General features: G+C 40.1%; 1 protein-coding gene across 1 annotated transcript in view; it reads right to left on the bottom strand.

Annotated features, from left to right (window-relative positions):
- Positions 1-12,332, bottom strand: part of LOC135474814 (H(+)/Cl(-) exchange transporter 6-like) — a 59,983-nt gene extending 47,651 nt beyond the window's left edge. Inside the window, 14 exon segments of the mRNA XM_064754412.1 lie at positions 285-454; positions 838-951; positions 1,224-1,309; positions 2,059-2,105; positions 2,221-2,279; positions 2,518-2,585; positions 3,343-3,418; positions 3,420-3,470; positions 4,718-4,824; positions 6,183-6,249; positions 6,615-6,680; positions 7,277-7,333; positions 8,527-8,601; positions 12,044-12,332. Coding sequence (XP_064610482.1) covers positions 285-454; positions 838-951; positions 1,224-1,309; positions 2,059-2,105; positions 2,221-2,279; positions 2,518-2,585; positions 3,343-3,418; positions 3,420-3,470; positions 4,718-4,824; positions 6,183-6,249; positions 6,615-6,680; positions 7,277-7,333; positions 8,527-8,601; positions 12,044-12,112 — 1,112 coding nt within the window. The 5' untranslated portion in view covers positions 12,113-12,332.
- Between the last annotated feature and the right edge of the window lie 384 nt (positions 12,333-12,716).

Genomic DNA, 12,716 nt, shown 5'->3' with positions numbered 1-12,716 from the left:
TGTACAACAGACTAACACAGACCTTCCCAGTAGCATCTGTAACCGACCAGTACCGAATTTACATCAGTGTTAACACATCATATCCCGGAATGCAATTTCCATTAAAATGTTCAGCTTTCTGGGGTTTGTTTCCACACTACGATAACAACTTTCTATAAAGACATGCAGTACAAGATATACAGTGTGATGGACATGTACATCACCGTTCGAGATTTTAAAACAGGACCTTAAATCTCTCATGCACCTCAGCTTGGATAGAACTTTGCTATTCATGAGCTCCCCACCTGAAGACAAAGTGCTTTTTCTGGACGTGTCTCATGCGGTGTTTGGTGAGAGCGGTGTTGAGACAGTTGAACAGAGCTCCCAGCAGACCGCCTACCACCCCCATGGCGATGAAAATCAACAGGTCAAGGGCGTCCCACAGTTTACAGGCAGGTCCAGAACCACTTTGGCACTAAGGACAAATGACATATGACATTAATTCTTCACACTGCTTAGCTGATTGGATGGTGAGATGAGAGGGCAGTTTCCGGTGGAATTTTAGAGTGACAATTTTGATTGACAACACTAAAAAGTTAGACAATAAAATAAGACTCGTTTCAGTGAACTGTGTGGAAAAAGACAGTAATAAAAAATGAAAGACCTAACGTACCAAAACCTGTTTGCTGGGCTTAAAACGTAAAACTTTAGTGCGGAATAAATTTCTTCCATTTCATTGGGTTGAGAGAAAATATATTGATGAAAGTGTACAAATGTATATGTGGTGATCGATGACTTAAGAAGCGAGAGTAGAGATCTGATTACTCTACGCAACCCAGAGAAAAATGTACTACTTACTGAGAAAACGCCGAAGTTAATGAGCCCCGGCATGTAGAAATACCCCCACTGACCGCCATCTGCACCCGACAGGAAAAAGTTCAACACGAACGTGGCGGCCATCGAACAGAAAAACTGATAGTTCGTTAAAAGGAATTAAAAAGGAGATTAAACAAAATGAAAATGCTTTCTTGGCTTACAGTATACTAAAGCTCACCGAAAATAGAATTTTTTGAAGAGGGGGCCATAAAAATGTTATTTTTAAATCAGATATCTTAGGAGGAAAACATTACTTCTTAATTTCAAACGTAATCGTAGACAGAGAATTTTTTACCAGTAATGTGCAAACTTTGGACAAAATGAGCTAATAAAAAAGATTTACTAAAAACGATAGAACAAAAAAATACCGTTCGCCATGTCAGCTTCTGGTTCCAAAATGATGAACCCTCCTCCAAACTGAAAAGTACACCTCCGATAGGAGCTCCGAATGCAGCTGCAAATGCAGCAAGAGTCACACAAACTAACAAGGCATTCAGAGAAAACCGTTAGCTCGCCTAACTGAGCAGTTTGTCATACTGTACAATGTTCAAGTCATATGATACATTCAAATATTGACATAAAACCACAAAAAAGTAGAATGATTAACACTGTCATACACAGATATTATCCTCTAATTGTATAGTGCTAGGATCTTGCCATTAAACCAATAAGAAAGGCCAAAGTTGTAATGCTGTCACAGCTGTGATTGTTTATCGTATGAGTAAGGATTGCAGAAAAGTGACTTCATATGAAGTTGTAAATCATTGTGGTGGTAAAAGACACTGTGGGGAGTCTTTGGTTACAGGTCTCTGATATGCAAATCGAGAACTGCATTTGACTATCCATGTATTATGGGAGGCAATTGCAGTTCTGTGAATAGCTGAGCAAAATGTAAGGTAAAAGACTTCCTTGGCCTGTGATATGCAAATCGCTGATGATTGGCTATCTGTGTACTATGGGTGGCCATTGCAACCCCATGACTGGCCAAAAATTTTAATCACATTTTAACAGTTACCACATATCGTGACGAGAATAAAGCTGAATGTCTGATATGTATACAGCAAGTCATTAGTAATAAGATAATAGTGATATCAGTGTTTCGCCTTAAAATATCAGGTTATACAACAAATTACGCAGATTGACATCGACAGTGTTCAGACACACTTTAGACATACTCAGTTACCTCCCTTTAATCTGTCTTACCCGCCACACCGGCAGCCGCGCCACCAGAGACAAAGTCTCTTTTATCCCTGAAATTTAAGAGTACGAAAACACATGTCATTCAGAGAAAACAGCTGAAATAGTTCAAATAATTGTTCAGAAAATATAAAGCTGAAAAAAAATCGTCAACTCTCTTAGGCCTACCTGTCAGTTCTGAAATAGGCGGCTCTAGATGAAAGCTTCCGCCAGGCTAAGCTCTGGAACTACAACACAGACCGATGTGGTATAAATATCATATACGAGTTCATGTCTGCATGGTGCTAGAGAGGGGGGATTTTATCAAGCATTAAGCAATATGTATGTGATTTGTATTACCGAAATTAATTTGTAATAAATAATTCAAAGATACTAATGTGTTGTATCATAATGCAAAAGTGTAACATTTCGTTCATTTCCAGCTATAATGTAAAACTATCTGGCTATCGATCCACACGCATTTACCTGAGGCAATCCCGCGCCGATAATAGCCCCGCTGTGGATCATAGGGCCTTCTTTCCCCACAAACAAACCTGAAACCAAGGCAGTATTTCATAAACTGACATTAAATGGTGTCTCATACATATAAGTTAGAACCTTCGTCACTTCCATCACAAGAAACCAAGATACGTTATGACGATGAGAGCTGTATTACAACTGACGACAATTCAAAGATTTATCCACACTCGCAGAATAGTGAAGACCTACCCACTGTGCTTGAGAGCGCGCGTGTTGCTAATTTGTAAGCATTTACATGAACAATTAAAAGACAAATCCAACTGACAATTTGCCAACTGGTCTGGTTGCTTCTATATTTATTTTTTTATTTTGTCTAAGATAGGTTCGACAGTCCAAAGGTAGGCCAATGGAAAATTTAAGAAAAGACAGATTGTCACTTTTTAAAAAGTGTTACAATGTGTTCCCGATTTCCTGCATATCTATCCGTCGGCATCACCCTCATCGCTTACCACCGGCCACACTACATAGCATCCCGACGGCTTTAGACACCAGCGTCTTCAGTCTCATCACTTACCACCGGCCACACTAAACACCACTCCGACAGCTTTAGACACCAGCATCTGTCTCCTCACTTACCTCCGGCCACATCAAACAGAACCTCAACGGCTTTAGACACCTGAGTCATCACCCTCATCACTTACCACCGGTCACACCAAACAGCACCCCGACAGCTTTAGACACCAGAGTCATCACTCTCATTACTTACCACCGGTTACACCAAACAGCACTTCGACGACTTTAGACACCAGGGTCGACACCCTCATCACTTACCACCGGCCACACTGAACAACACCCCGATGGCTTTAGACACCAGCGTCTTCAGTCTCATTACCCTGGGAACTTTGACCTCCATTTAAGTAACACTTAATCTCTGGTATTCCGGATCCAGCCGCCACGGGCTAGTAGGAAAAGTGAACGAAAACAATACTTGAGCTTAGCATTATTAAAAAGTGTTTTTTTTTTTCTCTCAAAACGGCGTTTACCTTAAATGTTCTAGGACCGGATGCAAATATATTTCTCACTTCATTTCTTATGAAGATTTTCTTCAGTAAGTCACATATTCAATACAGTTTCGGTCATATGAAGAAGATTTTTAATTGTATTAAACCTGAGAACAAGCAGAATGACGCCCCACCCATTCACAGATTATGATCTACAGATTCTGGGCAGAGCAGTTCCACCGAAAGTACCAAGAATTCTCAAAGTCTAAGGCAGAATCCCACTGTCTATTAAACATGGATGTTCTGCTCACAAGGGAATACCTCAACCACTAAGCCATCAAAAAATGATTACACCCACTAAATTGTATAATATATCGATAATTTTATGGTCAAATCCAACACAGAGTGTTACATAGAATGGCCACACAACCGGCCAACAAGACAATTAGCCTACCTCTCGTATGGCCGGAAAAATCAGCCACGAAGACAATTAACCTACCTGTAAAATCGTCACACATACAGCCACGAAGACAACTGGTCTACTTAAAAACGGCCAGAAACCGGCCGCGAAGAAAATTATCCTAACTTTGACTCCATTTAAGTAACACTTAATCTCTGGTATACCAGACCCAGTCGCAACGAGTTACTTGCAAGAGTGAAAGAAAACAATACTTGAGTTTGGTCAGACAACTGGTTACGAAGACCGTTAGCCTACCTCTAAGATGTTCAGAAAACCGGTTACGAAGGTAATTACATATAACCTAACTCATCTGAGATGGTCAGAAAACCGACCACCAATACAATTAGCCTACCTCTGGAATGGTCACACAACCTACCACGAAGACAACTAGCCTATCTCTAGTTTGATCACACAACCGCCCACCAGACAATTAACCTTCCTCTGAAATGGTCAACAACCGGCCAACAAGACAATTAGCCTACATGTACCTCTGAAATACTCAACAAGCGGCCAACAAGATAATTAGCTTGCCTCTGGAATGGTCAACAACCGACCACCAAGACAATTCGTCTACCTCTGGAATGGTCAGCAACCGGCCACAAGACAATTAGCCTACCTATGGAATGGTCAACAATCGACCACCAAGACAATTAGCCTACCACTGGAATGGTCAACAGCCGACCACCAAGACAATTAGCCTACCTATGGAATAGTCAACAACCGACCACCAAGACAATTAACTTACCTCTAGGATGGTCAGACAACCGGCCACGAATACAAAACCGACGTTGAAAAGGAGCAGCCAGAGTAGGGACAAGACTAAGCCGCCTTCTTTGGACTGGACATTGATTGCTGAATTTGGTTAAGGTTATTATAACAACTCAGTGCCATAATTGATTAATTGATTGTTCGACCCCATTAACTCAGTAATATCATCGGAACACTGATTAAGATTAGGTGGGTTACAGGCGTTTTTGATTAGCTTAGAGGAATATTACGATTTTTACTCGATAACATTTTTAACAGCCATTGTCAAAAACAACAAATGTTGGCCAACACCACTTTATAGTGTAGACTTCTATACCAAAAAGTGTCGTTAGCTACACATAGTAAGGGCCTACACCAAAAAGTAGTGTAAACCTACACCGAAAGGTTTTGTGATCCTACGCTTAGAAGTAGTGTGAGCACAAAAAGAAAAATAGCTGTGGTCTCAACCGAACAATAGTAGGTGTGGGCAAAGCAAGAAGTACTATATAAACGGCTCGGCTGGTATTACAGGAAAAGCCTCACATAAAGTTCAACTAAGGCAGACTCACTTCTTGTAAATATACAAACTCACCAGCCTGAAGTGTCTTGTGTCTTTCCTAAGAGTTCATATTACAGACAAGCTCCACATACCAAGCAAATTTAGGCAGTATTATTTCACAGAGTAACTATTAAGAACACGTAGCACAGTATAGGTTAGAATATATATTATGAGACGTATTTATTTATTTCATTGGTGTTTATACGACAGAGGATAGCTTTATGATGGGTGAAAACTGGGCCCAGGGAAGTGTGAGGGGAGGTGGGTGGGGGGGGGGGGGGGGTGCTAATCCACGACTATCCCCTGGCAAGTTGTTGTTGTTGGTAGACCGTTCCATGGACGACCGAACGAGAAAACCAGCTTGTGAGATGTAAAAAGAAGCTGTAGTAAGCTTATCAGGATTTTTACATACGTGTCAACACCTGTACCAGACTGAACTTCGGAGAAAACAAGAACTGTGCAGAGAGTACGAGGCCCTGGGCAACAGATAACGACCGTTAATGCCACATAATTAGCTCTATGAGTAGTAACACATCCACCATGCATAATTTCGCATGTTAATATAATATTACAAATATACCATTCTATAATATTTTTTAAACAAATAATTAAAATTAAATAATGTGTTCGATGGTCAGAGCAGACACAATATGTTAGAGGTTATGGCGTAAGTTTACGGTGGAGGATAACGGACCCAAGGTTAACGCCATAGTTTAGCGAAGACATTGCCTTTACCGCTTATCTACACCTCAAAGTAGTGCAGCACTGCTGACTACACTATCTTTAAGTCCGAGTTAAATCAAATTTTAGGCTTAGCATGGCTCAGGTATTGCGTCTTCGATTGTCTAACAATGAGGTTGATAATTCCCCACTGTTTATCCACGTATTTTCTTTCCAAGGATACATTCTTCGACCGTGCTGAATTTCCACTTGGAGAGCAGTTTGACAAAGGTGTCAATGAACATGGCCACCTATATAGAAAGCAATATTTCAAGTATTCCAAGCAGTTAATTTGGTAGTGATTTTGGAAAATCGTAATATATTATGTATAACCATATAATCTCAGGGAGAAACTGAATCTACTTTAATTTTTTTAGTTAGTTTTTAAGTAAAATATAAAAAAAAGTTTATATATATAACTCTCATGACGAGGCTCGTAAACAGAACAGAGCTATAGTAGGATGCCTCTGTCACCTGTAATGGTAAGTGGTATTTTTTATAAAGATCGTGAATCATATTTTACTTCACTATATATATATATATATATATATATATATATATATATATATATATATATATATATAACAGTTCAATAAATTCAAGACTAAAAACTCACCAGACCTGTAAACATTCCGATGAGAAATGTAACGACCCATTTCAAGACTTCCAGTTTAATGTAATACTATCAGGAAGAACAAAGAAGAAATAAATAGTAAGTACATTTGTAGCTATTTGATAAAGCGAGCCTGCTGGTTTTAAAGGGATAGTCCAAGTTTTAGAAAAAATGCATCTTATGTTATAATGAAATCATATCAAAACAGCTGGGATAAGTTTCAGTAATTATACACACAGCTCTATACGTCATAAATTTTACCATGAAACAAGTCAAACTGATGGTGGCAAAGACCTCGTAGACTAAACATCAGCCTAGAAAATAAAAACGCCTATAGGCAATAATTGAAAACAAAAATCTACTAAAAGATGGGTTGAGAATTAATGCTTTATGTTGTTTTTTTTTTCTTCGATGTCGCAGACTTTAATATCAGTATTCAATACAAATAGTATGATTTCCACCATCCTGGTAGGTCTATAATATTCACGTCTCTACGCAAGATCGTTATCTGGCATGTGCAATCAGATCTGTGTATAAAATTATTAAGTATGAAGCCTGTGTTCGTTGTACACACTTCTTACGTACGCCGTGGTGAGTGGCACACACATTCAGTTAAATCGATTAACTTCTTCAGATATATCACAGACAAAATTTTTCATCCTCACCTTGTTTGCATCTGTATTCTCTGGTCGCTCACTTCCGTCTGCGTCATAGTCCAAACTCTACAAAAATGTTGTCTTATTATTTTTTATATCTTAAATTTTGTTTTCTCAGAAAATACAGTGGGCACAACCTCGTACACCGGTATTGACAACAGAGACGACAAGTGGGTCACGTGCGACAAACTGCAGTGAATGTAAATCTTGACACTGACGGTATCAAGAGAGATCACACCTGGGTCATGTTCTACACAGTGGACTATAGTGTGCTATGGTAGCAAGAGAGACGATAAATAGATACTTTCCACTTGCAGGTCTTCAGTGCATGTTCATAGTAGATAGTGTGATGACAAGAAGTTGCTAATGTAGTTGAAATGTATTCCTGAATTCTTGGAGTAGACTGCTTCCGTGACCCATTGGTTAGGGTCACGGCTGTTGGGAAATCCCGGGATCAAACCAACGGCTTTAAACATGGAACTTGCTGCTGTCTCGCTTGGCAACCAGCACTGAGAGGTTAGAGGCAGGAAACATGGCTGGTTGGAACGGTGTCAGTGTGACTTAATGGAGAGTTATGTCTCGTGTCTTCGGCATGATACATCAGTGGCGACAGTTGCGGCATAGACTGGCCCAGCCATAAGAAGACACAGTGAATGTACGTACACACACCTAATGACTCCCCGTCGTCATGTGATTGAAAAATTGCTAAGTACGTCATTAACCCCCAATCATACATACATATAGATATACATCTTAGAGTATGTTCTCTTTGTCGAACAGAGCCCTCCAGTACAACAAAAACGCGATACTTTGCGTATACAAAAATAACTTGGCAGAGACGGAGTATACCAACTCTCGACCACACACGAGAAATAATCACCTGTTCCCGTAAGGTGCTAATTGCGACGTGATACGTCTAATCGACCATAAATGAGCATTACAAAAGTACATGAATAAATTAGAGAATAAACATTTTACGTTTAAGTAGGATGGTGAGGGCTAGTAGTATCATCTTAAATAACTGTATTCTTATTCTAATGTCATTACTTTGTTTAACGCGTAATTTCCATAACACATAAATCTATTAACACAGAGATGGAACATTTGAAGTTTATAAAAATGAAGGTCTTACGTCAAATGAAGCATTACCAGTAATGCAAAAAATGTGGACAGAAAACGAGTTTAAAAACATTTACATTTATAAATGGCATATATTGTGTACACTTAGGACAGTTAAACATAATGGGATGGAGATGTACCTCATAGTCCTTTTGTGGCAAATCACGATGACTTCCGCTGGCCTCATTTTCGTCCAGAACTGTCAACAGAGGGCGCTGAAATTGCACAAATGTTTACAACACAAGTAAGAGTCATACCGTGTTCTTGTCATTTCTGATTATATTGGAGTATATTTTTCTTTATTCTTTATCACGGCAGGGTAGTTAAGACTTTTACTGGCGGACTGAAGTGAAGCGTCCGTTTTACCGCAGCAGGGATCGACTCTCCCTTGAGCAACGAAGTCACACAGTTGAATTCAACTCTCACTAATTCGGTTGTGGCTGTAAGACGAATGGAGACACTTTACTCCAAACACTCCTGTTCCTGTTTCTTTCCAAGTGGAAAGGACTTGAGAACCGGTGCGTTTTTGGCAACCAGTTTAATAAATCACCGCCCACATTTGGTTTACAAATACATATTTGATATTAAAGTGTTCAAAATATTTGAGTTGGGTTCGATTGTGTTTTACACGAAATGTTGAAAATATTGACAAGTGGCGATGATGTCTACCTAAAACCAATAACGATTACAATGGCCCCCTCACGACTGTCATCAGAACCTTTTCAGTCTGATTCATGGGTGCTAAACGATTACATGACCATTGCCATCAGAGCCTTCGCGCTCTCCATACGTGAAGTAAACATCGGATTTATGGATGCCTAACGGTTGCTTTGACCATTGCCATCAAAGCCTTCGCGCTCTCCATACGTGAAGTAAACATCTGATTCATGGATCCTAACGACTGCTTGACCATTGCCATCATAGCCTTCTCGCTCTCCATACGTGAAGTAAACATCTGACTTATGGATGCCTAACGGTTGCTTTGACCATTGCCATCAAAGCCTTCTCACTCTCCATACGTGAAGTAAACATCTGATTCATGGATCCTAACGACTGCTTGACCATTGCCATCATAGCCTTCTCACTCTCCATACGTGAAGTAAACATCGGATTTATGGATGCCTAACGGCTGCTTTGACCATTGCCATCAAAGCCTTCTCACTCTCCATACGTGAAGTAAACATCTGTTTACGAATGCCTAACGGCTGCTTTGACCATTGCCATCAAAGCCTTCTCACTCTCCATACGTGAAGTAAACATCTGATTTACGAATGCCTAACGGCTGCTTTGACCATTGCCATCAAAGCCTTCTCACTCTCCATACGTGAAGTAAACATCTGATTTACGAATGCCTAACGGCTGCTTTGACCATTGCCATCAAAGCCTTCTCACTCTCTATACGTAAACATCTGATTTACGAATGCCTAACGGCTGCTTTGACCATTGCCATCAAAGCCTTCTCACTCTCTATACGTAAACATCTGATTTACGAATGCCTAACGGCTGCTTTGACCATTGCCATCAAAGCCTTCTCACTCTCTATACGTAAACATCTGATTTACGAATGCCTAACGGCTGCTTTGACCATTGCCATCAAAGCCTTCTCACTCTCTATACGTAAACATCTGATTTACGAATGCCTAACGGCTGCTTTGACCATTGCCATCAAAGCCTTCTCACTCTCTATACGTAAAGTAAACATCTGATTTACGAATGCCTAACGGCTGCTTTGACCATTGCCATCATAGCCTTCTCGCTCTCCATACGTGAAGTAAACATCGGATTTATGGATGCCTAACGGCTGCTATGACCATTGCCATCAGAGCCTTCTCACTCTCCATACGTGAAGTAAACATCTGATTTACGAATGCCTAACGGCTGCTTTGACCATTGCCATCAGAGCCTTCTCACTCTCCATACGTGAAGTAAACATCTGATTTACGAATGCCTAACGGCTGCTTTGACCATTGCCATCAAAGCCTTCTCACTCTCTATACGTAAAGTAAACATCTGATTTACGAATGCCTATTGGCTGCTTTGACCATTGCCATCAAAGCCTTCTCACTCTCTATACGTAAAGTAAACATCTGATTTACGAATGCCTAACGGCTGCTTTGACCATTGCCATCATAGCCTTCTCGCTCTCCATACGTGAAGTAAACATCGGATTTATGGATGCCTAACGGCTGCTATGACCATTGCCATCAGAGCCTTCTCACTCTCCATACGTGAAGTAAACATCTGATTTACGAATGCCTAACGGCTGCTTTGACCATTGCCATCAGAGCCTTCTCACTCTCCATACGTGAAGTAAACATCTGATTTACGAATGCCTAACGGCTGCTTTGACCATTGCCATCAAAGCCTTCTCACTCTCTATACGTAAAGTAAACATCTGATTTACGAATGCCTATTGGCTGCTTTGACCATTGCCATCAAAGCCTTCTCACTCTCTATACGTAAAGTAAACATCTGATTTACGAATGCCTAACGGCTGCTTTGACCATTGCCATCATAGCCTTCTCGCTCTCCATACGTGAAGTAAACATCGGATTTATGGATGCCTAACGGCTGCTATGACCATTGCCATCAGAGCCTTCTCACTCTCCATACGTGAAGTAAACATCTGATTTACGAATGCCTAACGGCTGCTTTGACCATTGCCATCAGAGCCTTCACCCTTTCCACTCGTGAACTAACAATACTAGACAAAATGTTGATTGAAGCAATCCTAGCAGTGAAATCTGAGCGTACTTATGTAAGAATTAAGGGCGTGACGTATAAGACCTTTGGCACGACACCAGGCAGGATACATTAAGTTAAACCAAATAATTAAATAATAATAATATATTAAGTTTGATTGAGAATTTAACTGGATTTAAAAACTAGTCCTGGATATAAATTCAACAAACTAAAATATAAGTTGTACATACTGAGTATGTAAGATTCACAGTCGCGCATCGGGAAGTAGACGGTTATTTATTTATTTTTTGTTTGAATCCTTTCTAGCGACATCCTCAAATACTTTTCACATGTGCGATTGCAGTCAGTTTTATAGGTGAGGGAATTTCCGGGGTAAACCAGTGATCTTTGGAAACTTACAAACTTTTTACGTGTGACACATAGATATACACATCACATAGGTGGATAAAGAGTGATCTCCACAACGGATGTTAAGCTGCTAAAATGGCTACACGAGTGTCTTCGACGGATTATTGACATCCCACAAAGAGTGAGACCGGGGTAATCGACAAGTTTTCGGTCACCGCCACTTTTCTGTACTAATTGAAGGGCAAGATACCACGTGGGCTGTATTATGTGGTCTATATTTATATGCATGCATCCGCTTTGAATCAGCGTGAGTAAGTGTAATCAGCGAAGACAGATGTAGGTCTACGTACACGAGACCGAGAAGGGGGCGCGGCACATTTATGCATAACGGAGCTCCACCGACCAAAGGCCGTCAGTGATAACGCACTGTCACGTGCATACAGACAGTGGTACACATAACATAAACACCGAAACAAAGGCAACTCTACATACATATGGATCCCACTGTATATAAGTCAGCAAATATAAGTTTAGCTCCAAATTGTATTTAGTTTCGAGGCAATACATCAAATTTCAATTCAGTTAAATGGCATTAGTACAGCTTACTTGTTCCACGGAGATTTCCAGCGGCTCAGATGAGGAGTTATTACGTCGCCCACAACACAAACAAGCCATTGTCAATCTCCACAGTAGGGACTACATCCGCTGCACTGCCTCTGTGTTTTGACGATTCACACAATAATCTGTTGAGATAAACTCAACCGGCTGCGGCAATGGAGCATATCTAGGCCGTTAGGGTCAGGTTCTCCTCCAGTTCATAGAGCACAGAGCGCAGACACAAAGATTAACTGTGACTGACATAGAAAATAAAGTATCAACAAACAGTATCTTTAGCTGTAATTATAGCATGGTATAAATCACATCTTTATAAAGAACAAGTCCTGTGAGCATTGTTTTAAGGCAATATGAACTGGTAACTAATAATGGATTCACTAAGGGCGTGAACATGCGAACATGTTGAGCGTATCGCGTAATGGATCAGCTGTATCTAAATATACTCACTTAACCAAGGAAAAACAGATACTGTTCTTTTCATTTATATTCGTCGTCATATGACTGAAAAATTGTTGAGTACGACGTTAAACCCCAAGCACTCACTCACTCACTCACTCTTTTCATTTATTCATTTATTTGGTTAATCTTTTACCATTTAAGGGCTAAGCTAATCACATACAGATATTCCTATTTATACAAATCTAGTCATATTATATCACATACT

The sequence above is a fragment of the Liolophura sinensis genome, chromosome 9 (genome assembly GCF_032854445.1).
Source record: "Liolophura sinensis isolate JHLJ2023 chromosome 9, CUHK_Ljap_v2, whole genome shotgun sequence".
Taxonomy (NCBI): domain Eukaryota; kingdom Metazoa; phylum Mollusca; class Polyplacophora; order Chitonida; family Chitonidae; genus Liolophura; species Liolophura sinensis.
The sequence above is the reverse complement of the archived record's forward strand: the minus strand, read 5'-3'. Positions and strand labels throughout refer to the sequence as shown.